Source organism: Nelusetta ayraudi, unplaced genomic scaffold (assembly GCF_046127955.1).
Source record: "Nelusetta ayraudi isolate G7.1 ecotype Tasmania unplaced genomic scaffold, CSIRO-AGI_Nayr_v1 ptg000120l, whole genome shotgun sequence".
Lineage (NCBI taxonomy): Eukaryota > Metazoa > Chordata > Actinopteri > Tetraodontiformes > Monacanthidae > Nelusetta > Nelusetta ayraudi.
The window spans coordinates 955,727-982,500 of NW_027466170.1; the positions used below are offsets into that span (position 1 = coordinate 955,727).

Consider the following 26,774-nt stretch of genomic DNA (forward strand, 5'->3'; position numbering starts at 1 on the left):
GTAAAGCAGTGTCCTCAGGGTTGCCTGACGCAGATGTCTAGCTGTGATGCTATGTTTGAGAGACAATTTACTGAAGGATAATGTTGCCTCTGTAGATCCAGTAAGACTTGTGTTTCTTCATGCTTTTGATAATGAATGATGAATGATAAAGAAAGAATAAGAGAAACAAGGAACATAACATTCTTATTTTTAAATATAAATATATATAAATTAGCGTGCAGCTATTGGACATGTTAAGAAATTTTTGAATCCAAATTTTATCAATGAATAGCACGTGTATACATGTTACGACAACCAAAAAAAGAACAACGTCCTGCAAGGGAGATCTAGTTTAACTGTGTCAACATTAAGGTTATATATTGTTTTTGTTTTTTTTACTAGCACAATATTGTTGTTCGAATCTAAATATGTTTTAAGATGCTGTACATTTTTATAGAGTATTTTACGTTAGTATTTCAGCTTTCACGCGGGAGCTGAACGATAAACAGTAGATGGCGCTGGCACTGCCACAAGTGGCTGTACGCGATGGCCTGACGTCAATGCTACAGCCTCAAGAACGCGTCTTCCATGTCACGTGACGCAACCCGGAAGTTGGTGACGTCCCAGAACAACAAAGATGGCAGGCATAGGAAGCAGCAACTACTGGGAAGGTAGGGAAGGATCATTTGTCCGCATTAACAGTAAACACTAACGCCGTGCTGTCTACAGCATTGGGTTTACTGTTAGCTTTGTACCTGGCTGAGACTTTCGGGGCGTTTGAGTCCTTTATCCATCGACTGAAAACGTAACTTTCGCGCTAGTTTAAAGACCCGGGGGTCGAGCTAGCGCGTCGCCGTGCGGGTTGACGTCGTTCCCGCTGTACAGCCGAGACGCCACTTTGTACGGTTCAGTTTAGCACACGCGTAAGGTGCTGTTGTGTCAGCTTCCAGCTTCTTCAGACGGTAATTGGGTGAAGGCGTTGTCGTCGTGTTTATTAATGGATTTAGTTGTCGACTTAGCTCGCACAGCTCACTTGCTAGTGTCGCGTACGACATATGTTTGCGTGCGGCGGCGGTAGTTTTACACCGAGGGGAAACACACACACACAAGCAAACCGACACCATGAAGCGCATCAATGTGTCATTTGTGTTGCCCTTGCTTGTGTGACAGATCTGCGAAAGCAGGCCAGACAGTTGGAGAACGAACTTGACCTAAAGTTGGTCTCCTTCAGTAAACTGTGCACCAGCTACAGCAGCTCCAGGGATGGAGGGCGACGAGACACGTAAGTCCCAAGGTTTGAGTCAGCAACTGCTCAGTCGATGATCCCTCGTGTCACAAGGAGGGTGACGCAAAGATGGAGATGGGGTATTTGATTAGCCTTCGATACATTGATGGACTGAAGATCACCTTCCCAACATCACGTTTTTGGAGCACTCCGTTTATATAAGTGGCTGACAAACCTCAACGTGAATCAGGTCCCCACAAAAAAATGGCATTTTGAATGTATCAGGTTAACTATAAACTACTGAACAAAATGAGCTATGTCAACTTATGTTTGCTGCACATAATGAGTTGTTAACATAACATCACCACTAATAGGAAGTGTCATCGTTGATGACCAAAATTCTTTCCTGTTGCTCAAACAAACAAACAAACAAACAAACATATTGCAATTTCTTGGTTGCAGTCTCAATACTCCACTATCATTGTTATCAACGCTGTAGTCGTTGCTGTTATTTCACACTTTTACATTGTCCATTGTTCCTTTGTCTAACTGAAAATTCCGTCCTATGTTGGAAGTTGTGGGTGTGGATAAATGCATTACCAACCCCCAACAGAGGAAATTGTTTTCAACAGCAAGTAAATGTTCATGAACAGCACGTTCATAATTCATCCAAACTCCAGAGCGTACAGTATCTTGTAAGCTGTAATATTGTCTCAAGGATGCATATGGAACAAAGTGTAACTTATTGAAGAATTGTGACTCTACTTGTTTAAATGTTTTATTTTGTATTAAAGGGCTACTCTGCCACAAACAGCCAAAGTAATGAGAGTATGAATATGTAACTGTGCACCATCAGAGGAGATTTCTTTCACCTTGGTCAACTTGGTCCTTTGTTTTTCCTCTTTAAGGTCTGACACCACGCCATTGCTCAATAACTCCACCCAGGACAGGATGTTTGACACCATGTCAGTGGAAATTGAACAGTTGCTGGCCAAGGTAAGTAAACCCAAGGCCACCAAAAAGAAAGAGCAATGTTTTCTTGAATGAGTTGATTAAATAGGTTTGATGCAGCTTGACTTTAAAACAACAACAACAAAGCATTTGAAACAGCAAAGACATTAAGGTTTCAAGGTGACTTGCGTAAAGGCACTGTCAAATTTTAAAGCACAGTAAGACCTATAAAGTAAATGGTAATTGTAGCTGTACGGTATGATTTGTAAAGTTAATCAGACAAAATGCACAAGAAGAAAAATAAAGTGGCAGTCGCCGCTTGTCTTATTTGACTGTTTTTTCCTGCCTGTCAAGCTGACGGCGGTTAATGACAAGATGGCGGAGTACACCAACACTCCGGGCACGGCGTCTCTGAACGCTGCACTCATGCACACTCTCCAGAGACACAGAGACATCCTGCAGGTTTGCTCTTTCATGTTTTATACTTCTCACCTCAGTTCTGAGTGTTCACCTATTTGAACTTTAATTATTCTCCTCGGGACGTGGAATGATCCTCTGGCTGAATTAAAAGTGTAAACTTACCGAATGAAATACACACTTGCCCTGTTGTTTTGCTACATTTAGGCATGCTTTTTCTTTTTTTACCTAAACCACTTCTTCATTTTATTTCATGCATTTCCACATAGGATTACACACATGAATTCCACAAAACTAAAGGCAACTTCCTGGCCATCCGGGAAAGAGAAGACCTGCTGGGGTCCGTCAGGAAAGACATTGAGTGAGTGTCTCGTGTTCAACAGCTAAAATAAATGTCCACGTTTACAGTTTGGGCTGTCTGCCTAAGGTTTCAGGTCCACGATTTTAATAGTCAAAAGAGATCGCTTAATGTCAGCTTAACCAGCAGGATTAAAAATGGTACTTTATGAATGTGGTGGCTTGCTTGCATTTGGTCCCAGTGGCGGCAGAGGAGGCAGAGCTGCCAGACTTTTACACAGAGCCTCTGTGTGGTGCACCATATTTATTCCTTGGGGGGGGGGCGGAGCTGAAACTCCACTTTTACTTTGTTTGCTCTTGGAAAAATGTTCCCTGTTAAAGCTGAAGGAGATTCATGGTTTCTTTGCTGCCTTGCAGTGAAATAGTGCATCTTCTCTTCCGCTTGGCTCAGTTCTGACTCCGAGTCGGAGACTCCTGTAGACTGTGACCTCCATCCTTTTCTCTCTTCCTTTTATTGTAATGGGTTATTGATCTGAGAGGCAGAGCAGTGAGCAATCCTGGCCACTGCAGGATTCTTATTGATTGGACTCCATCCAGCCAATATGTAGATAGTCTGCGGAAGCCTTACGCAGTCTGTAGATGTCACTGTCACTTTATATCAGCCTCTAATGACAAGGCTTTTTTATTTATTTATTTTTTAAGGGAACCAATTAAACCTCTGCCCAAATTGATTGTTTGCTTGTATGGCAATGCAAAGTGCTTAGTGTGGGCATTGCGTTGAATAACTTTACGCTGATACAGGTTACGGGTTTAAAGTTCTGCAGCGCGGTCAGTGCCTGTGTCATGCGAGAGCGCTAAGCGAACAAATTAAATGGTTTTAATTATTACAAGGGCTCTTTGTTGAACTCCGCAAACGTGCGCTGCAGTCACATTGCATGCGGGAAATCAAACACTGGTTCTTAAGTACTGGTCCATAAATCCAAAAGGATTCTGTTTTTCCCCGCAGCCATAGGCCTGTTGTAAAAAAAATTTTTACAAGAATTTGTGGGTGGAATTACCCCCCCCCCCCCCCCACCACCACCATTTTTCTTCTTTAATTACTTACATCACTGCACGGACGTGTACTCTCTATCTATCGATAATATACAGTCGCATTATGATTTGAATAAATCAAAGCTGAGACTGCGTCTCTCTTGGTAACCACCCAGCTGGGACAGTGCACACCATCCCCGTATTACGTGGCATCACCAAGGAGCGCCATGACCCTGCTAATGGGCATCGTGTCAGGTTAATCCATTCAATGCATAGAAATAAGGCGATGTCGTTAGCCCCACACTAGTCCTGATGAAGACTAATGGGTCTAGCGACTGCTAATGAGACACGATGAACAGTGAAACCTCATGTGCTGCTGTGGCACAGTGCAACAGAGTCTCCTGGACTTGTATGTCCACGATTTCTAGCTTGGGAAAATTGCTGGTGGTGTAAGGGAAGGTTTGGAGGTTGGAATGTCTAGAATGCTTTCTCACCTTGCTTCATGACTTTGTCCTGTCAGTTGCCTCTGTATGAAAGTCAATGACAGTAAATCCCCTCTTTCATCATAGTGTCTAATGGTCTCGAGCTATTGAAGCAAACCTCAATTTAAAAGTGCTGTAATGAAATGTATTTTTTATGAAGTTGCACAGAGCTATTACTGAAGCAGATCTAATATATATATAAAAAAATCTCAACATCTACATTGCATGACATTTGAATGCTTGCATATTGTTCGCCACCAACGCTCGTTGATGCTGCTTTAGTTGCAGAGCATTTGTCTCTTTTGCCAGTAGAGGGCGGTAGAGGTCTTGGGGACGTGACACTGCATCGTGCATTTTCTTGTATGCAACCATGTTGTGTACGTACAGCGCATGTAAATAAAAAATCCATACTGTTTAAATAGAATGTTGCACGCCTGCAATTTATGGAAACACGTAAACATAACATATATATTGAATCGATACGTTGAGTGGGCTCGGAGGATAGTGGGCAAATCACCTGCTGGTGCTCAGCAGAGGTGGGCGTGCTCAGACCGACCGGACCCTCGATCTTCTCTTCCTTTGTTTCTAAATGTCAGCAACAACAAGAAACGGCAGATAGTGATTTACATGCCCTTTTTTAAAATACCCCTGCTGTGGCGGTGAGGTCGCTTGTTGCACAGTCAACCTCATCGCCATAGAGACGCACCCCTGTCAGTGAGCTGGAGGAAGTCTGTATGGAGTGCTGTGGGTTGGATTAATCAGACACGTCAGCTCCAGGGCTGCTCACGGTTTGCATGGCGGGAGTTGCTATTGCAGACGTGCACAGGCTTTACATCGTAAAGGTGTGGTCTTACTCCCTGCATGTTGGACAGTAACTATCACCACCCAGAGGGTGTGGCTGCGGTAAATGGAGATATATGTCAGTCAGCGGTTTGGTGCTGCTGACAGTTATAGTTGCACCAATGGAACGGGAATAGCCCCCCCGATTTGTTCCAGTTGGTAGTTGCTGCTTTGCTTCAGGGCAGATGAGTTATGACGCTTCATTTATGAAGCCTGGAGATCATACGTCTCCAGGAATATGTGACTGTGAGCAGTTTAGGAATTGTAAGCAAAAAACACTTGGCATTAATCATTTTCTTTCAGGCTTGTGTACAGCTGCATTTTTGCCCTCCTTCCGTGGCCCAATATGTCATATCCAGCTGTCTCCTGGCTTAAAGAGATGTGACATTTTCAGTGTTACTTTGTTGCAAGGGGCAAAAAAAAAGCCAAAAAAAAATTAATAATAAATCAATTCCAAAAAAACAGTTATGGATTTATATAAACCAGCATAGTTGCTCAACTTTAAACTCAGTGTATGGGACTGTTTTGCAGTGTCAGTGAGGGATCTATTACTAAGGCTGCTAAATGCACTGCATTTTTAACTTTGGAAGCCTTTATGGCTATGCAGTGGGCCAATTGGCAGTGTGAAAAATCCCTTCTTGTGTTCAGGTAGTAAACTCAAATAAAATGCTATTTACATTTTCTTTTATTGGCATCATAGTAAATCAAAGGTTTGCTCACTGACAGAACCACGTTGAACCCAACACCTATGTACTGAGTGTTAAAGGTGATATAGAGAAGTGGAAAAAAATTCCATATTCATGTTTAAAATTCTATGTATGTACACCATGGAAGGTCTTCCTGCCACTGTTCCAGCTCTTGACCAGGCATGGGTAGTTTTGTGAACTTGGTTACCAGTGGAATTGGACAGTGAGACGAGAGCGAGTGCCACACCTACTGACTGGGAGGTATTCATGTCATGTTGGCCATATCACCTTTCAATAGAGCTTGATAAAACTTGTTGTTGTTGTTGTTGTTGTTGTGTCCTCCCAAAAACTCCAGAAAACATCATTTAGAAGGAGCCTCTTTTACCAGCCAACAACAGCCTGTTTTCTCATCACTTGTGTTGCCGTGATCGTGCCGTCACTGCGTTGGGATGCTTCTAATGCAAAGTGAACATTTCCTGCAGCCGCGTGCTTCACATTAAAAGCCTTCCATTTTGAACCGCAAGAAGGCTTTTACCGTAAGAAGGCCGAGGCAACGCTTCACACGGGAGCCGAGTGGTATTTGATAAAATCTGGCCAGAGTGCTTGTGTTTTTTTTTTTTGTTGGGTGGGAATGAAATGGAAATGTTGCAAAGATCATGGAGGGCAGCAGCTGAACCGATCCGGATAAATAAATCGTGTGTGTGTGTGTGTGTGTGTGTGTGTGTGTGTGTGTGTGTGTGTGTGTGTGTGTGTGTGTGTGTGTGTGTGTGTGTGTGTGTGTGTGTGTGTGTGTGTGTGTGTGTGTGTGTGTGTGTGTGTGTGTGTGTGTGTGCCAAAAACGGGCGAGGGCAGAGGATCAGCACAGTTTGTTCTTTCTGTTTATCATGTGATGATTGACAGGTGACGTACACATATGGATGGAAGCTTTGCTTTTTTGGTTCAAATTGTGTCACCTGCTTTCTTTTTCAGGTCTTACAAGAGCGGCTCTGGAGTCAACAACAGGAGAACAGAGTTGTTCCTGAAGGAGCATGAACACCTTCGAAAGTAAGCTTTTTTTTTTTTACACGTATGCATCAATACTGTATATATTTTGCACGTAAAACATACAGTAATAATACAGGACAGTGATGCTCAAGCGTAAACATAGAGTTTGTACATCTCGTACTGGCAGTGATTAAAATTCAGCTCCCAACATGGGCAGCTTTCCAAGCTGCAATGCTTTATGCATCACGATGGGCAGGACCGTATGCATGTGTTTGCTGCTTTTTAATTATCAAACTATGGCAGCCTTTGAAACGTGCACGCCTTTCGCCACAAACGATTGAAGCAACACTTCTTGTTGCAAGCTTGCATTTGCTCGGCTGGTGCCAAGAATTTTTCAGCATAATGCATGCGTTGGCAAATTTATAGATTTTAATCAGTTGACCTGGTTCAGAAGATGGAGTAAGCAAATGTATCAATAGCTTCACCCTTCCTTCACAAAGCTGAGCCCTAAAACTGTAAGCCAGAGTGCTCACACTCACACTCACACACTCACACACTCACACACTCACACGCGCACACGCTGCGGCTCCGGCTGTGATCTGCCACCAACCTCATTAGTATCCTTCCACCGTTTGGCTGACTCTCAGCCACTGCAGAGCAGCATGTGGGAGCAAAGTTTGTGAGCAATGCTCGCGTGTACCTGTGTGCTAGAGGCACCCAGCGTGGAGAGTAAAATTAGATGTCAGCACGACACACACACACACACACACACACACGCACACACACACACACACACTGCAGGTAGATTGTCTGGTAAGTCACCGGAAAACAAATCTATTCTGCGCATTTGTTCACCTTTGTGGAGCTTGTGGTTGGTGATCAGGTTTTGCAGCAGCAGTGCAACTCCTGTCTGCAGACGGCATTGCACCGGATTTAACGGCCCGCGTTGAGCATGACTTTGAGAAAATTCTTGAGAGGCACTTTGGTCAATTTCTGGCCCAGTACCCACGTAACAGCTGCTCTGCCTTTTTGGCAGCAAGAGATCCACAGCGTGAAACGGTGGACTTGCAGGAATCTTTGCTTCCTCGCCTCACGTCGCCAGCAGAGCCACTTGTTTTTACAACCAAATTTGTTCAATTGGACTCATACATAAATGACCGTGGCGCTTGCAAATTCATTCCAGGCAATCAGCAGTAGATTGGATCATGGTGATTAGGTTACTACATAAATGTGGAAAAGGTGAGCACGATTGGCTGCGACACGATGCGCCGACTCTCCTGATTCCCTTCCCAGCAGCCGAGCCACCGTTCGGAACGGTCGATCAGCCATCGCTAATGAAATTAGCTATGAAACCGCAACCTACTGCATATCTCAGGGCTTCCCTCGGTCCATTGACAAAGGAGCTGGGCGGAGAGTGGCGATTTCAGATGGAGCTCGGGTTACACCGGATTGATCCAGTTAGAACAATAAAGCAGGAAAGAGGGCCTTAACAGTCGGGGAGTGTAATGTGTTAGCGGCCGGATCGGCGGTCTGCAGGGCTCGGCCGCTGGACGGAGCGGAGAGGTTTTCCCAACAGGGCGGGACGTCGCGTTCAAGAGACGCCTTCAGCAATGATACAGAAGTTGTTCGGCTCCTTGCCGTTGACGTTGGCATCGCTCTTCATGCCGGTGAAGCCAAAAATAGCCGCTGGGAACGGAGCGCTTCCAAGCTCACGTTAATTATGGAGAGAAGGTAATAAGCCCGTCGACTGTAAAGTCACTCTCCTCTCCTGGTGTTTGAGGGTAGCGACGGCAGATTTCCACATTAGTTGCACCGACTTGTTGAGATTGTGGAGCCGCGATACATGCGAAGGATGACAATTTTGCCCTCATGTTGTTGTTGTTACGCAAGCCAGGATATTTGAATTTAAATGGATTGCTTGGACAAAAATCTGCTCATCTGTTACCATGCGTCTATACTGTATATCTTCTGATCTGAGGAGGGTGAATGGACGTACATGCTGATTACCCGTCAGCAGAACGTGTTGAAATCTCAGAGTTGCAGTGAAACACGTGCCCAGCAGCAGACGCCATCCCTTAAGTTTATCTCACGCATCCATCTAGCAAAGCAGCCCACTGAACTGTCACATTCAAGCTGACCAATCAGGTTTGTTCGCTGGGTCGGCGTCGCTCCAGGCGTCTTCTTGCTGCACTGTTTCTCTTCTTATGCGGGAGCTTTTCATTTAAATCCCAACTGAACCTCTAATGTACCTCCCTTGTCAGTCACCCTTCTTCCTTGTTAAAAAAAAAAAAGACAAATTGAAAGCATTTTCTATTGAAAGTTGGTATGATAAATGGATGGACGGGAGTCATGGGGAATACTGTCATAGCTGAACTTGGCCGCTGTACAAATTTAAGGGAGGCAGCAACATTCATGTGCCTGAAACACTCACTTGTTGCTGTCGAGGCCCAAGTACAACAGTTAGCCTTTCAGCAGCAGGGGAGCAGAATGATCTCATCTTTATCTCCCTTGCTCTCCCACGTCCCACGCATCTGTTTTTCCATCAGCCTCTGCCATAAAGATCTGCGTTCATGAATAAACCAGAGGAAGGGAGAGGCAGACCCATTAAAAGTTCATGCTGAAGCAGCCCTAATGGTGGCGGTCACTCCAATAAGGACTTCCTGTCTCACAGATTCTTTACATTTATTTATCATTTGACGAAGCGAGTGATCCGCGTCAAGAAGTTCAGCAAGTAGTTCACAACTTCCCCAGGCGTAATTATCAGCCACAATTATCAAAATCAGTCTTTCATTCATTTCTTTTTCCTTTTGTCCTAAATTCAATAGCCATGTTTTTACTACCCATCCATTTTGTTGTTTCTGCCGTCCCTCCTTGGCCATGAAATGTGACAAAATGCATCTGGTCTGTCGCCCACTGAGACTCCTTGTATGCAGCGGAAAACACTTGGCATTTTGGGTATGATGTTCTCCTGCCTCCATCTGGCTCACCAGGGGAATCCAACGGTTCAAACTCAGTGCATAAAGTGTGAAAGGTTCAGTCAGGGCAGTAGCGACACGACGGGTTCCCGTCTGAAGGCGTCGGCTCAGTTTCTTCATCCGTTTCTTCGAGCCAACGCAGAAATAGTCGTCAACGCTGTAGTTTGTGGAACACATGGCAATTCTATGAACTTTTCAAATGTAAAAACCATATAAAGTGGTGGAAGAATTTATTTATTTATTTATTTTTTTACACATAATGCATTTGTGATGTATTGTATTGTGCTGAGAATCAGCTTTAAGTCTCCAAGTGCAGTTTAATTTAGTGCAGCCAACGTCCGCCCACATGCTGCACCTGAACTGCTGTGTCCAGCTCAGAACTGGATGTTTTGAGTACAAGAACTACAAGAATTTTGTTTTCCCTGTTTTGTCGTTTTAACAATGAAATACAAAATAATGATTTTTTTTTTTTTTTGTGCAACAAAATTCTCTGGCAAATATTTAATGATAATAATTGGGATTAAGTAAAATTTTGGGTCTGGATGGAAACTTTTGGTCTGTTCCAACTGTTCTGAGAAGCAAACTCGTCCCCTTAAGTGGTGCACAGTGGGCTGCCGAGGGTTGATTCATCGCACTTGGGAAACTGTAATTAGCTCGCCACTAACGAGCGATTTAACGACCGGAGCAAAACGCCCGCAAAAGTGGCAAATGGAAGGAACCTACTCAGAGCTGAGACCTCGGGCAGCTAAAGCGCGGCCAATGCTGCATCGTGACGGAGGGAATAAAGCATCAATCTTTAGCCTCATCTCATCCCTGCGTATGAAAACACTATGAATCAAGGCGCCCGCAGCTCGAAGTCGCTCTCTTCAGCTGCTCTGCTCACGATTTATCGCGTTAATGCAGTGCGCATACACAAGTTTAATTTTGGCAGGGTCATTTTTCTTTACGTCATGATAAGTATAACCTAAGAAAAACAGTCAAATCATCAAGTTGACATAATATCTGTTTTAGAAGCTGCTGAAATGTTGAGCTGTCCAGTGGCTGAAAATAGTTGATGTATTTTGTGGCCGAGCTGCACAGTCCCATTTCCAGCGTGCCGCGCATCACAATTACCAGCGTTGGCAGCATTTTGCCCGCCAGCTGTCTCAGCGGGCAGCAGTGATTTTGCTTCCTTTTAATGCAAGAGCAGAAGCCAGTCACCACTGCCTTGGTAACATGCAGCCTTACAAACAAGGCTCATCACATTGACCATGTCGGGTGTCTGGCATCACAGACCTGAAAGTGATGAAGTCAAGAGAAAGAAAGAAAAGGTTGAAGATGAGCATGCAAGCAGCACATTGATTTTTTTTTTGTACAGAATCAGGATTGTCCTGTTTCCCACTGACATGCGCCAGAAGCCTGGGAGAAGGATGTGCGCTTCTATTACAAAAAAGTGTGACAACTGTGGGAGCAATAGATGATCTGCTTGGATGAAGTAAAGAAAGTGGCACACGTGGAGGTAATGACTCAAAAAAGAATAAGAATAAGACGCAGCATTCCAGAGTGTATCAGGCAGGAGTCCCACCGTGATTGACATAATTTCCTGGATCATACACCAACACAAAGTCCTACCTTCTCATTTAGATGGTCAGGTTGGTTCCTGAAGATAGAATTCCACCAAATGGAACCCTTATGTTGCTATTAGTATTTGCCTTTGGAGTTCTAACACAAACAGTTGGCCATTTTGTAGCCTTGTCCCTGTCAGACTTGACCGTGCTCATTAGAGCCGTGGTGCTTTTGTCCCTGAAGTCTTCCTCAGTTTCTCTCCCATTCTGATTAGTGTGGACTTTGAAACTCCTCTGAGGGTCCGCTTGCCGTCTGTTCAAGAGCGGAGACGCTACTTCAGCGCACACAGGAGCGCAGTAGCCAGCGGTGTGTGGGTGCGTGCGGAGCCATATGGCAAGTTTGCCCCTCACTTCAAGACAGCATGTAGAAGGTGCGAGTTGTCCCATCAACTGGAAGGTGACGGTAGACGCACAGCTACCTTCCTCTGAAAGTTTTCCCTTGTGCCAAAGACTCTTTGACTGGGACTTTATGGCCGGCGCTGTGGCTTTGACTGCCAACATCACATCCGGTGACATTATTTATGAATTTCGGGAGTGGTTTGTTTCAGGGCCACGGTTTGGCCAGTGGTTTTGATTTGATTTGCTTTGGTCTCCCTTCGTTTATCGTCAGTTCTCCTGAATGCATCAACTTGCTTGATGGTTTATGGAAAGTGCTCAGTGACAACGCCAAGGTATGAAATACTGTCATTGTTGGTTTGTGTGTTTTGTTCTCCTTTAGTTCTCTGGAACGTGAGAGCCGAGAGCGCCGTTGTTAGTTAATGAACAACCTGACACCAAAAATCGGTGGCGTTTGCTTCCTTTGTGTGTGTGTGTCCACATCTTTCAGTATTAACTGCTGGACAACGGGAAGTAACCTGGTTCGCAGTGAACCAGTTGGGTGTGTCTCCTCTTGACAAACTGCTTTTAGCAGCCTCCGCTGCACCTCCGGTCTCTGATTAGTTATAGGATCCTAGGGTGTTCAGAATTGAACTGGAGATGATTCAGAATTAACTTCAGTCCCTCCACATACTTCCAGGAATACTCTGTGTTTCAGTTCATTTTATAGTCGATCTCGATCATTTTGTCATTTACATCTTACCGTCCTGTGTGCTGCCCTGTGTTACTAACTCAATTCTCTTTCCTCCTTCACTCCGTGTCCTCCTGCTCATCTACAGTTCAGACCGGTTGATGGATGACACAATAAGGTAAGTCCTGCTTTCTCTCTTATGGAAGAAGTGTATCTCCATGTCAGCTCCCAACTCTTCATACAACCTGTATTTACTGTATAACAAAATAAATTGATACACTGCTGTTGAAGTCACGGCATCAGACAGCATCAGAAGTTAGAGTGAAGTACAGCTCGTCATGTGACCCAGTGACTTGATGCCACATGAATCTGCACTAAACTATAACTTGTATATAACTTACAGTATATTTTGACCGAAGAGTTTAATCCAGTTGCGTTTCAATAGAAACATCAGGCAGGCGAAGCTGTGTGTGTGTGTGTGTGTGTGTGTGTGTGTGTGTGTGTGTGTGTGTGTGTGTGTGTGTGTGTGTGTGTGTGTGTGTGTGTGTGTGTGTGTGTGTGTGTGTGTGTGTAAGGGAATCTTTATCTCAAGGCTCTGATTCTCCTGAGCTGGTTAACTTTGAGATAAAGGCTGGCGGGAGCTTGTTGGAGTCAGCAAATTGTTCCCCCCTGACTGAGGAGAACACGATCCCCCACAAACCACTGCTGCCAGGCCAAGACTGCCAGGAGGTGCCTCCGGCTCCCTCGTGCACACACACACACACACACACACACACACACACTCCTCGCCACACAACTACTAGCACCTGCATAGAAATTGATTTGATCATTTTCGACACAGTGATTTTATACCATCTTAAGTAAAAACAAAAAACAAAAGACAAACCAAAAAAAAACGTGATCTATTTGAGTTGCTGTTAGAGCAAAAAAAAAAAGTTCAAATATTTCTCAAATGATTGTAATATTTGTATCTGGCTGCTGCCAAGGGTTTGAAAATTCCCCCCAGTGTGTTACAAAGGCCTCAGAGGGCAAGCAGAGAGTCTGAAAGTTTTCTCCTCCTGCTGTCCAGCTGCACTTCTCCTGCCTTGGAAGGTGCTGACTGGCAGGTTCAAGGCAGCAGTAGTTGCACAGGTGCAATTTCACACCTTGACTTCCTTCTGCAAGACTCAAGCGGCTCGCAACGTGGGAGTTGACCGGAGTGACATTGATCACTAATGCTGAGCGTAGAAAGTGTTTTTATTTATTTACATGCTTGTGTGTTGTGCGTTTGCAAACCTCTGATTTCTCCAGCAGTCTCTTCTGTCGGGTTTCATTCTTCACAGTTATTGCTGCTGCTCTACCTCTATTTTGAGTACCTTTATTCCCCTCCTCTTTTTTTATTTTCTCTCTCTCTCTCTCTCTCTCTCTCTCTCTCTCTCTCTCGCGCTTTTTTATATGTTTAGCATTGCCATGGCGACCAAGGAGAACATGACCTCCCAGAGGGCCATGCTGAAATCCATTCAGAGCACAGTCAACACGCTGGCCAGTATCCTTAGAGCTGCAGATGCACTGTACATGCGTGTGTGTTGCTGCCACTGTTGGTGTTCTCCACATCTTGGACCTCACTGAGATTCTTTCTTCTTCTGTTTCTCTGAAAATAGATGGCATCCATCTTTTACAAATATGCCTCGGTTGTTGCACAAATGCTAATCGTATTAGCTTTAGCAGGGCTCACGGTCACTTCCTGTTTTTTTTTTTTCAACTTTATTATTTCCGGCAACTAGCTGAATTTGCCTCATGCTTGTGTAACAACTTCAAGGTGACTGATTTGGTAAATTCGATGGACTTTTGTCCTGTCGCTGTTGTAACTTGACCAAATAAAAAAGCAAGACTTGAGAATTTAACTCTTACCAAACTAGTTGCCTTGCAAGGTAACGGGACGTTGCCTCACAGATGAGACTTCAGCACCTTCTTTAACCCGCGTCCCTCTCAGATCGGTTCCCGACCATCAACAATCTGATCCAACGGATCAACCTGCGGAAGAGGCGGGACTCCCTGATCCTCGGCTCGGTGATTGGCTTCTGCACCATTCTGCTCCTGCTCTACGCTTTACACTAAACCCACCGGTCGGGTGCAGTCTTTTAAACCGAGGAGGACTCTCTTGCTCATTTCGTGACGTGGCGAACCAAAGGAAGACTGAGCTCTGTGATTGGAGGAAACCCTGAGGTGCTTCGGAGCAGAACCACGTTGGGTTGGTCCACTTCTTGATGTGGGATCAAAATTTTCAGTGACATGAACTTTTGAACTTGTTTTCATGTGGGGAAAATGGACAAAGTGCTACTTGCTGGGTGCTGTTCTGTCCATCAAGACGAAGAGGACCAGGAAGAAAAATCGGCTTTTAAATAAATCACATGTTAAGCTGGTTTGGAGAGAACGTTGGAAAGCTTTGGAGAGATTGTAAGAATTGTATGACTGAAGGAGTTTATCTTTTTTTAAACTGATGGGGCGGGACAAGTGGGTTGATGCAAGCTGTAAAATGTGAATCAATAAATTATTCATATCAACATTTTGCCACATGGTTTGTTGCACTAAAATATACTGAACATGTTTTATTTCATTGTTTTAATATCTAACCTCTGTTGAAAAATAAGTCAAAAATCTTTTTTGTTCACCTTAAACTACCAGAATACTGCAGCAGGGCACTGACAAAGCATTAAATAATGCAATCTCATAAATATTGTAGCTTTGGGGATGTGGTACGATCCCTTAAAGGTCCTCTGCTGTGCAAAAATTGACTTTCCGACTGTTTTGTAACACTGTGGCTCTTTTTTGTGAACGCTCCAAAAATAGAAAACATCATCTTTTACATCTTTTGCTTGCTTGACTTTTTTTTTTTTAAATATAAAATCTTTGATGGCCCACTCATGTCTGGAACTCAGCACTTTGTGATGTCACAGAGGGCACTGATACCTCACCCACAGACCTGAGTTGGTTCTTCCCTTGTACACCACCGAGTTGTTGTCCTATTCCAAACACTGAATCAAGCAAAGCATCAGTTTTTAAAGGAAGCCCCGCACTGATATTTTTGTAGGAGGCTGTGAACAGAGGGTTAAATATGCGCTTTCCTGGTGATCTGTAAAGATTCTCGGACAATGTATTGTGCAAAGTAAAGCTTCCAGACCCCTGAGTGCAAGATAATGGGTGATAGAAAATTAATAAATGGATGAATTCAAGTGTCTGTAATGTGAGACCTTTAAATGTCAACATTTGCACCCTTTCCTGATCAGGACTGATGGAGCTTTAGTCCCAGATGTAGAGGAGGAAACCACTTCGCCCCAGTTCCTGTCCGAGCCCATGAATGTTAACACAGTTAACAATTGGCAGAAAGTGAAATAATGCAGTAAGTAATGCAAGATCTTATGTCTGGCGTTTGAAAATTGTCACTTCTGAGTCAATGGAGCCTCTGAAAATGAGGGACATCGACCTCGAGTGTTTCTGTCTCACAGCTCGACTGCAGTCCCAAATAAGACAGTCTCACTTCAGTGGGCTGAAGAGGATAAATTTGGTTTCTCGTCCTCATTCCATCTGTTTGATGCTTTCATCACAAAAGGCCGGGAACGGGAGTCGGAGCAGCAGGTTTTGTTTGTGAAGTGTCCTCATGCTGATGTGGCATTTTGGGTTGTTTTCTTTTTTAACAGAGTTGCATTTTCTCTCTGCCTTTTGAATCTCTCGCTTCCTTCGGAAGGGGAACCCTGTGCCGACGGCTAAATTTAGTTTAGAATGTACAGAACGTCCGGCGTGCGACTGTTAAATATTTAAGAGGCGGAACCTTCAGTTTGGAGGCGCAGCAAAGGCACCGAGCTCTGACAAACAGGCAGTGTGTTGCAGCGCTAAGATTGCATCTCAAACCCAGAGTGAGTGCTTATCAAAAGAAAATTTGCATTTTTATTGCATTTCTTAATGTCTACTGTTTATGAAGGCAGCAACCATTCGTAGGTTTGTCACTTTGTGCCAGTCCTGAATTGTGCCTTTTTTTTATATTTTTGCTGCTCCGTGGCTGTCGGACACATCATAGACTGCATGTGGCCTTGGAGTAAAAGTAATTTTCATAGAATAAGGGGAATAATCAATTCATGGGCATGACTGTGCAAAGCTGCACTAGGTCTTGCAGTTTTAATTTATACGTGCATCCATAAAAAGCTAAACGGGCTCCCTGCACGTTCTCAGCTCGGCCTAAATAAGTGGCTGGTGAATGATGGTCTCTGCTAAGTGTAATGACAACAATCGGCGTCTCAGAGATGTCAGTAGGACAGCACAGGTGGCGTCCTCTTGGTTGAAGTCCGTTAAAAACCCCCTTTGATCCATCAACACAGAAACGGCGTCACTGGACAGGCAAAAATGTTGGACCATGCATGGTAAGATTTATTCCCGACATGCAAAATGTACATCACAGAGATGAAGACCGGTACAGAGTACAACTGGAATGGAAGTGGTGAAGGTTGTTTTCTGCAGAGGTCACACAGCAGCAGTTCTGGCAGCCGAGCCTGCCGCTGAACACGAGGACTCTTTGGGTTTCGCTGCTTTCAGATGCGTCTTGTTATGTACACCCAGGATTTGGAAAGGACATGGGATGACGTTGCACAAGTCTTTGTGGCGGACGCTGATGGAAAACGCGTCAGGAGTGGATGGGTTCTGTTTGTTAACAGTCGCGGAGAGCAGGTGGTTGTCCTGTTTTGCCTCTAAGAGCCCTTAGAACTCATGGGAAGTCGACAGAAGGTGCAATCGCACAACGCAAAAGGAGTTCCTGACAGAGATGCACCTGTGCTTGCAAGCATAAAGCTGCGACGATGCGTCACAGTATTTTGTTCTTTTTCTGAAGACCGGGTGATTTAAATGCTGCTCTCAGACAATAAATGTCTGTTTGTTTATCAAAAAGTCGAGTGTCAGCCAGTTGGGCTGTTTTGCATGCCTACATGTTGCATATATCCATATATGTATGTGTTATATTTTAGCATATAAATACACATCATACCAGCACAAGGAGCTGAAAAAACATTCATCGGGTGGAAAAAAAAAAAAAAAAAAAAGTTTAAACAGTTTAGCGTCGTTGCTGCACATGCAAGCACCCAGCAGCACGTCAAGACAAGGTGAGTAGAGTAGAGGAGAGGCCAGTGGAGCCGGATGGCGGCAGCATAATAAAGGTTACAATGTCAATCAGCTTCATATATCGATCACAAAACTCCACTGCATTTACACACGTCACTTCCTTCATGTGCAAAATCTGTCGGCTGTGCCGACAAAGTGTAAACGGCAGCTATCTACACTCAGGCATGCAGGTGGTCACTTTCATTTGTATTTTTTGTGTAAAAAGAAATAATCAATAAAAAATAAAAGCTGAAATCTCGGTACCACAAAGTGGTAAAACCAAAAAACGCTGCTGAGACGACCAACTAAAACAACACTTTGGATTACAAACGTTTTTTAAAAAAAAAAAAAAAAAATCTATATTTGTGTATGTACTGGTATGCTTCAAATATATATTTGTATATATGTAACTGCATATGCGTTGAATGCAAGAGGTTCCATACAGAATACATGAGGAGTATATGTGAAAACTTGGAGTCCAGTCCCAGAATCCTGCGGAATGTTCTCGTACTCAGGTCGTCGTCTTCTTCTGCACGAAGTCCATTTTTTTTCTCAACCACATCATCCAGTCCTCCTGAACACACTGAGATGTCCGCCGTTCCTGTTTCAGCCTGCTCCACTCTTAGGATTCACTTTATTTTTGGTCAAGCAAAATGTTACTGGATTCTAAAGCATGCACTCCTGACGGATATTTTTTGTACTTTTGCCCTCGTAAGTTACCTGTTTTCTTTGTTGTAGTTGTTGTTGTTGTTATCGTGGTGTCGTTAATCATAGAATTAGGAATCGTCTTGGTTTGTTTTTGGATTGGGATTTCTCTCTTATGCCCTCCGCGATGCCTCTGTTGTCCGACTGGTTTTTCTTGCTCGTGCCTGCAGCCCATCAGCTCACTGGTGGAAGACAGAGGGGAGAAGGCCGATTAGACACGAGGACGGCTTCATTATTTCGACAGGCCGCTGTTCGATTAAGCGCGGTCGGCCCGCTTCTGCCGCCGCGGTGCTAAATCATCTCGCGGCACGCTCGCACGCACGCACGCAGGCAGGGGTTTGAGAAATGTGCTGAGTTTGGACATGGACGAACACACGGGCCGTCGGCGCTGCTGCAGTGGTGTCGTATATCACAGCGCAGTCGTAACGCAGTGGCTGTTTCTTTGTGGCTGAACACCTGTTCAATCCTTTCAACTCAGCGTGTTGCGTGCGTGCATGTGTGCGTGTCACAGTTCACGCACACACAAGCGCGACCGATTCATCATTTGAAATCTTTACAGGTTTGCGGCCTGCGGGTGAGCCGCGTCGTCGCACTTGGTCTCACCTGTGAATGAGATGCAGACCACGATGATGACGATGCCCACGACGATGGAGACGATGCTGAGCAGGCGAGCCAGCCGCCCCAGCCGCCTGGCCCCGTCGATGTCGCCGCTCTGCAGGCTGTTTCTGGACTGGAGACAGACAGACAGACAGACAAGATGCAGGTAATTCAACACAGGGCGTGAACACAAATGAATAATAATTTGCGGGGATGCACCGATGCCACTGTTTTACAGAGTGAGTAGAGTATGAGCACTTGCATTGCATTTGGGCTCTGAGAGGGAGGTCAGGAAGACTCACTCATTTCAACCGGAAGAAAATCACTTGGCAAAGACGACCGGGCCGCGAAAGGAGAAGAATTTATTTATGCCGCACATCGATGTAAAGCTCGCAGGGCATCAAAGATTCAACAGGCTGGTGGCGCAACTGCAGCGCCCAGAGCCGTTCCACTGTAAACAACACACAAACATGCGTTGTGTTTCAATCTCGCTGAGAAAGAATTGCAGGCAGTGCCTCGGCGACAGCCGCCAAGTCAGGAAATAACCCAGTGGCTGCTCTGCTGAGCTCCAGTGGGCTCACTCTGCTGCTGTGACTCCCTGCATTCATCACACTAAAGGAAAAAAAAAAAAAACAACCCTGGCAGTCAGGGTGAGGGAGTGCGGCGTGGCGGCGATTAGTTGTTTTTTTTCCCTCCCTCGCTCTCCACGGCGCCCCCTTGATAAATGTTTGGAAGTTGGAGCACGCTGCAGTGTCGGCAGTGAATCTAGGAGGGTTTCAACGGCAGGATGATGTGAGGTGAAGGTCCGGTGCAGTGAAATCAGGTTGTTTCCAGTCAAGACAGGCTTCTGTACACAGTGTCAGGCTGGATTAATGTCCCTGCTGTCTTTAACTGCAGCTTCATTGAACTGACGGGAAGAACCTAATTAGAGGAGAGTCGCCGAGGACCTCGCTGCAGACTAATTAAAATGCAGGCAAAGAGAAACGTGGGTGGCGACAATCATCTTATCCAGCGTTTCCTTGCCAGCCGGACCGCTGCCGACTGGTAAAAAAATGAAAGGCGTCCTCTTCCAAACATTAGTTTCTACAGACAGGCTCCTCACCCTCCTCCTTCCTTTGCCCTCAAGATGCCTGCCAAGGATTAGAATGTCCCTTCAAGATGTTAAAGGGAGATAGTCAATGGCAGGAGGACAAGGACGAGAAGTCAGAACATGAAGGGGGAAAAAAAACAACCTTGTTGAGCGTCTGGCAGCTGTCCGTGGTGCTGAACGTCCAGTGCGTTTGATAACAGGAAGTGAGCTGGAGCTCGAGAGGATCGTAAAGATTACATGAGCTACAATCCTATGCTGAGGGAGGCTTCAGGCCCTCTTAGCAGGTCAAATATCATTTACCCTTCACCCTTTGATAAAACACAACACCACTAGAATAGTAGGAATTCGAAAAGGGAACAAAAATCCAAAACGATTGAAAGACAAACTGATTTTATTTCTATTCTCTACTAAATATGTTTTAACACATGAATTGAAAAGAACTCTTCACTATTTCTCTGCAATTCAAGAGTGCTTTTTAAGAGGAAACATGTCAGCGTCTCTGTCAGTACGACTGTGTTAACAGCAGAGAGAATAAAGGAAGACACAGCTACCGCTCCTCCTTCTCCCCCTCCTCTACCTCCATCTCCTCCCCCACCTCCTCTTCCTGCCCGACCCTCCAGCAGTGACTTCATCATCTGCTTCCCACGAGCCTCTCTGTCTCCAGGCTGTCTCCGGTGGACTCGGCTCCCACGGTGCACATGGTGCACGTGGGCGTGCGCTGCACAGCGCCAGGGTGCTCCCCTCGGCCAGCAGCAAGTTAAATACGCTTGGAAGTTGCATCTTTATTGTGTTTTCCAATGCATTTAAAGCCTTTTTAAAATGTGACTCTAATTTTCCTCGGTTCAATCGAAGACTCCATATTACACCCATTTGTCATTGCGGGGCAGCTGTGCGCTATTGATTATCCAGAAAACCAAATCTCCAGCATAAACAATGAATTTAGCCCGCTGTTTACAGCCTTCTGCAAAAAACACTTGGTTCTGTGTGGATGTCATGGTTGGAGGGGGACAAAAAAAAAAAAAAAGCAGTCTCAGAGTTTGTTGTTGGAAAAAACTGAAATTTGGCACGATACGGCAACTTTAGTGGATTGAAATCGTCAATGCCAACGATGAGATCAATGACAAATCCTGTTTATAGAAGTGGGGGATGTTTTGTTAAAAACCGAGATAATCAAGATAACAACAGACGCGCCTTTACTCCGTCAAACACTCCACTCGGCTGCAACGTGAAGCTCCAGCCCCTGAAGCTTCGTCTGGGTGGATCCTGCATCGATCCCGTCTCACATCGCAGAGAAAAAGCAACATCAGCACCTCGGATCAATGCTACGCTCGTTCAGGATAAAGAAAAAACAGAGAGAGAGAGAGGGAGAGAGAGAGGGAGAGAGAGAGAGAGAGAGAGAGAGAGAGAGAGAGAGGGAGAGAGAGAGAGGGAGAAGCGCCAGTTGGAGCTGCTAAAATGAGAAAACGTTTGTGAAAAGATGGAGATAGAAATGGTAATAATTCCCATACGTCATGAGGAGGAGGAGGAGGAGGAGGATGGGGGGGGCGGGGGGGGAGCCGTGACAGCAGTGTTGTTTACGGTCGCCTCGGAGGGGCAGCAGGAGATTTACAGCTGTGTGTGTGTGTGTGTGTGTGTGTGTGTGTGTGTGTGTGTGTGTGTGTGTGTGTGTGAGGGTATTTTCACTTGACTGATAAACGTCTGCATTGATCGGCAGCGAGAGTCGGCCTGGTTATATTTGTTTTCTGAATGAGAAATTCCAGCCTGGAAGTGTCTTGTCTGCTGTTCACTTTGACACACACACACACACACACACACACACACACACACACACACACACACAGCCACTCCCTCCCCCTACGCTGTAGTATGTTCAGCAGAGGACGGCTGATGCGAGTCAGTCACTAAGTGCTTCCTTTCTCTGCTGTCATTAATAATTGAAGGCATGCTGCAGCCTGCTGGAGGAGGAACGGCATCCAATCAGAAGCCAGCTGTGGGGGGGACACCGTCCAATCAGAGGCCATCGTCTACTCCAAACTGCAGGTGCGGCCATTTTGAAACTGTTCATTTGCATTTGATCCCAGTTTTACACCTCCAAGCTGTTAATTTAGTCGCACAATAGGATTTTTTTTTTTTTATTGTCTTCGCTATCATGGCACAGACCCTGAAAATTAAATTGTAATTTATTTCAAGAATTTTAAGTCAATAGGACTTATCCTGAGGCAACCCCATCAGCCAAAACGTCTCAGCCGGCCGGTCTCGGCACGCCACTTCATGGAACTGCTGTCTGATCTTGTTGTAGGGAACCTCCCGAGCCTCCAGGGGCCGCCACTAACGGGGGCTTTTTAGATTTTGTTCCAGCTACGTTGGGCGTCTCCATTAAAATTGCAAAGCCACTCAGCGAGGTCAGATGATCAAATCTGTCAAAGTTCTCATCCTTGAAGCTACGGAGTGCGTTCGGGCTTGTGAGAGTGGCTCATGAATTTTAATTGAATTTTTTTTCGCTCTCTCTTTTTTTTTTTGCCGTCGTTGGCTTGTGAACTTGAAACACGGGATGACATAACGCAGAGAAACACATGCAGGCGCATATTGCTGAAGTTTTTCTTCGGCATCAAAAGTCTAATTCACGATCCTCACTGCATCGGTTTTAGAAGCTGAGTTCCCCCAAACGAGACAAACAACAACGACAGCAAACCCCTGTGTAGGGATCAGATTGCAACAGGAAGAGGAGGAACTAATAACCAATTAGAAGAATGTTTCTCTGGATCCATTGAAGTGATGTGTCTGGTTGGAGAATTGAATTGTTTGATGTGCTGCAGTAGGTCGTTTAAAATGTTTGACTCAGCCAAATATATATATATATATGTGTTATTATAATCAAAAAAAGATTAAAATTCGAGAAGAAAAATTAACTGGAATCAAAATGTGTCTTTTGTTTGCATGAGGAGTTTTATTATCATAGGACTCAGAGTCATGTCAGGTGATTCCCCATGTTGTCTGTAAAATTAGATGGCTGAAAGGAAAAGTAATTAGCCTGAGCAACCCCCACCGTCCACCCACTCACACACCCAGGCACACACACAAACACACATACACGCACACACTCACACGTGCACAAACACGCACACACAGTCATCAATCCAGAGCAGCGTTATAAGTCCATATTTCACAGGCAAATCTGCTGAGTGTGCAATAACGCTGCCTGAGTTTGGGGCCTTCCCATTACTGGGATAGACTGGTGCATCGTGCAGTGCAGTGAACCCCCCCCCGCCCTCCCTTTCCACGCCACTCCCCGTAATTGACTTCACATTCTCCCTGCTGGCGAGCCAGCCGCAAGCCTCTCAAGACCAGAGCATCCGTCAGGGGTTTGCGGTGGCAGCGAGCTGGAGGTTCAGCTCAAGAGAGCCCTGCTGCTGCTGCTGCTGCTGCTGCTGCTGCTGCTGCTGCTGCTGCTGCTGCTGGATGTAACTGTCAGGCTGCCACTTGTCAGTGCGGCACCATCTGTTAGACTGTTTTGCTGGCTGACTCAGGCCTGAGCAGATTGCGTACAGTTGTAGTTTATTTATTTATATATTCATTTATCGTCACATTCCCGATAGCCCTCTGCTTCTGGCCTGAGGTGTTTATAAGTCAAAGCTCCATGGCAACCCATCAGGCTTTTCTCCAGGAACTCCCTTAATATACATATGCATATGCATCTTCAGAGCCAACTTCAGGGCTGTTTCCATCTTGTCCTTGAAAACTGCTGAAATCTCACCCATCCATCTTGCCAATCTCCGACAGAAAGCCTTTCCAGGAAGCATCACTTGACCACAACATTGCATCTACAGTAGGCTAACCTCTTACTGCGGCAGGATCAATTAGATTCCAACTCTGAAATGGAATTCCTTCGTCTTTCCAAACTCCAGCAGAAAGCTTTGTTTGTTTGTTTGCGTTATTATTTTGATTATATAACCAACTTTCTTTTATCTGCAAAGAAAGCACAGCCCTGTAGCTGCTACGTGCTCTCAAAGACAAAGAAGAAAAAACAGGAAGTGGTCGTGCGCCTTGCTAATGCCAAAGAGGATGTCATAGTAGCAGTATTAATTCAGAGTGGAGAGCGTTTTTCACATTAAAGCACTTGTTTAACACTAAGTCTAGATGAGTGGAAGCCTCCTTTAAATCATTTTTTACAGCGTTGCCATAAAATAAGCAGTATCTCATTTTAATACTGAAACATATAATAACTATTTAAAGGCCTTCACTGAAACATGTATGTGGTGGATGCTGCAATGTGGAAAATCTATCAAACGTTCCACTTTCTTGTCACTTCACTATGACAGAAGGTGTGTCCAATCACCTGTTGACTTCTTTGAAAAAAATAAAATAAAGATAAATGGAAGAATTCCAGCTTGTCTGCAGGTGTGGTGTGATTAGATTCCCTTCCAAGCCACTGCTTAGAGCTACTTTACAACCACCTGTTCCTGGCGTGCTGATAGATGTTTTCATCTCTTGGTGGCCCGCAGCCCTTTTTCCATAGAACGCGGGGACAGGAGGCCGACGGAGTTTGACGAACTGCTGCAATCTGCCCTCTGCAGCCAAACCAAATTGACTTCTCTCACCTTCTATTGAGTTAGGAGTCGGATCCGGTTTCCTCCCTCCTCTTCCCTCTTTTTTTTTTCTTCCCGCTGCCCTCTGTTAAAAACCTCATTCTCTCCCTCTCACTCTCTATTACACACAGTGCCATTAGCGTGCGGCTGACTTGTGAATGTCAGTGGGTTCACGATGATGGCTGAGGGAAGTAAAGGCTCTTGGATACTGCCTGATATTCCCTTTGGTGAGTGGCGCTCACAGGGGTGATATTACAGAACTAATGGCTCGGCTGCATTGCCTTTGCCTTGTTTCTCTCCAGCTCTGTGTTGGCTCTGGTGCAGTGTCTGAAGTAAAGTGCACTAAAAAAACAAACAAACAATTAAATAATGAAAATGAAAAAAACTCAAATGGCCATGCTGGATGGCAAATAAGCTGCCATTTGGCAAATGGAGTTAAGTCCCTGAGAGCAGACCTACAACTGGTGGCCAGTAGAATGGACAGAGCACAGCACATCTCCCACCTTCTTCTGGAGCTAACACCAAACCTTGTGGTTCTTCTTGCTGATCTCAGTAAAGTTAAAGTCAAACATTTTAACTCATGCAAAAAAAGCCATTTTCACCAGAATCTGCTCCTCATCACTTCTGCTTGTGTGCCGCGATTGGATGCTATTGAGTCCAGGTGCAACCAAGGAGGAATGTGCTGGCTCTCTGGTTGGTTGTTAGGCCACCAAAACATAAGAAAAACTCGAAAGATCATTGTGATTGGCTCGGGTCGCTTTCCGCCTTGCAAACCTCATGAACAGAAGCCGCCAAGTTATTTGCAGTTGTTTGGCAGTCGTGAGCCAAAGCAAACTCACGTTTCCCACTGAGAGCAGCCTTCGCTTTGCTCTTTATTGTTCTTGTTGAGGGCGGCAGCACCATCCATTTTTCATAAAACTGCTGCCAGCTCAGGCTTTTGATGCTAGTCCCTTTCGCAGCAGCTTGGCCAGCTCTCTGCTGTCTTGTGTTTCTTGCATCTCCTCCTCCTCCTCCTCCTCCTCCTCCTCCTCCTTTTCCTCCACATCCACCACCACCTCCTCCTCCTCCTTCTCCTCTTCTTCCTCCCCCCCCTCCTTCTCCTCCACATCCATCACCTCCTCCCCCTCTGCGGCTTCCAACATCAGGTATGGCAGCAGTTCTTTCCTGATTTCCCTGCAGCTTTACCACTGTTTTCTCTTTGAAGTTGGCAAGAGCGCACGAGCAGCATTGGGGCCTGGCCAAAGATTCGACCCTGATGTGGTGACAATGACTCACTCACACAGCTACAGGGACATTGTTGGTGAGGATTGCTGAAATTACGCATACAAAAAAAATCCTCTTTCACATCACGCGAGACACCCGATCTTACACCTCGTCTCTACAAACACACTGAAGCAGACAGTGCAGCACTGCTACAGCAAACTGATACCATATTGATCAGTGGCGCTGCAGGTCTTTGATTATATAACTGAAAGGAGCTCTGCACTATTTTAATTTTCTCTTCTTATCCTGGTGGGGGAAAAAAAAGTCCTTTCAGGTTTTTGATGTCACAGAATCTCCAAGATTAGCGCTTCTGTGGGTCATCTTGATGCTAATAAATCTTCAGTCTGAGTGTTAGGAGCTGCCGTGATTTTGGCCCCTGCAGCTTCCCGATGGCGCTGCTCTTCGGCAGGAAGCTTCACTGTATCAGCTTGCACGAAACGTAATCTGAAGTGTCTGAGTGCGGAGCTTTCACAGATTGGAATGCTTTCTTATGAATGTGATTTCATCCTGGTTGTAATATCACTTACACTTTTCTCTTTCCGGTCTGATTGTGTTAGCTCCCATTTGGCCGCCGCCTCTGAGACAAAGCCAAGCCTGACCTTCAGAAGGTGGCTGTGCAAGTTTTGCTTTCCCTCTTTCCGTTCTTGCTCCTGTTAAAGAGTTGCTTCACGTTTCGCCTTGTTGCGTTTTCGATGTATCGGCCTTGCAGCAGTCAAGGCGGCTTGTGGTAATCCTGTTTCGTTTCTTTTTACACATCTCGATGCGGGGGTGATGAGACGCACCGTTGGATTTGTCTCGCTAGGCACAAAGTGAATGGATAATTGTAGAAAATATTCAGCGTTGATTTTCTCTTTGGACTCATCCGATATGCCAGTGTGGATTTCCTCTGCAAGGTCTCCCAAAAAAGACGCTGTAGGTCAAAGCTTTTCAG

General features: G+C 45.2%; 2 protein-coding genes across 2 annotated transcripts in view; one reads left to right on the plus strand and one right to left on the minus strand.

Moving 5' to 3' along the window:
- The first annotated feature begins 518 nt into the window (after positions 1–518).
- On the plus strand, positions 519–15,064 carry gosr1 (golgi SNAP receptor complex member 1). The gene is made up of 9 exons (XM_076049697.1): positions 519–650; positions 1,150–1,261; positions 2,113–2,200; positions 2,510–2,617; positions 2,842–2,933; positions 6,879–6,953; positions 12,627–12,656; positions 13,921–14,003; positions 14,451–15,064. Exons 1-9 carry the CDS (start codon positions 617–619, stop codon positions 14,573–14,575), a joined length of 747 nt encoding a protein of 248 aa, XP_075905812.1. The 5' UTR covers positions 519–616; the 3' UTR covers positions 14,576–15,064.
- A 2,885-nt stretch (positions 15,065–17,949) lies between these two features.
- Positions 17,950–26,774, minus strand: part of trarg1a (trafficking regulator of GLUT4 (SLC2A4) 1a) — a 12,083-nt gene continuing 3,258 nt past the window's right edge. Inside the window, exons 2-3 of the mRNA XM_076049887.1 lie at positions 18,911–19,037; positions 17,950–18,489 (exon numbers count right to left, since the gene is read on the minus strand). Of these exons, the coding sequence (XP_075906002.1) occupies positions 18,482–18,489; positions 18,911–19,037 (135 nt within the window). The 3' untranslated portion in view covers positions 17,950–18,481. The remainder of the gene's footprint in view (positions 18,490–18,910; positions 19,038–26,774) is intronic.

Excerpts from the sequence above, each read along its gene's own strand:
- gosr1 (XM_076049697.1), top strand. The coding sequence starts at position 617 with ATGGCAGGCATAGGAAGCAGCAACTACTGGGAAG. Across the intron at positions 1,262-2,112 it reads GATGGAGGGCGACGAGACAC|GTCTGACACCACGCCATTGC; the intron begins GTAAGTCCCAAG and ends TTCCTCTTTAAG. Across the intron at positions 6,954-12,626 it reads GAGCATGAACACCTTCGAAA|TTCAGACCGGTTGATGGATG; the intron begins GTAAGCTTTTTT and ends GCTCATCTACAG.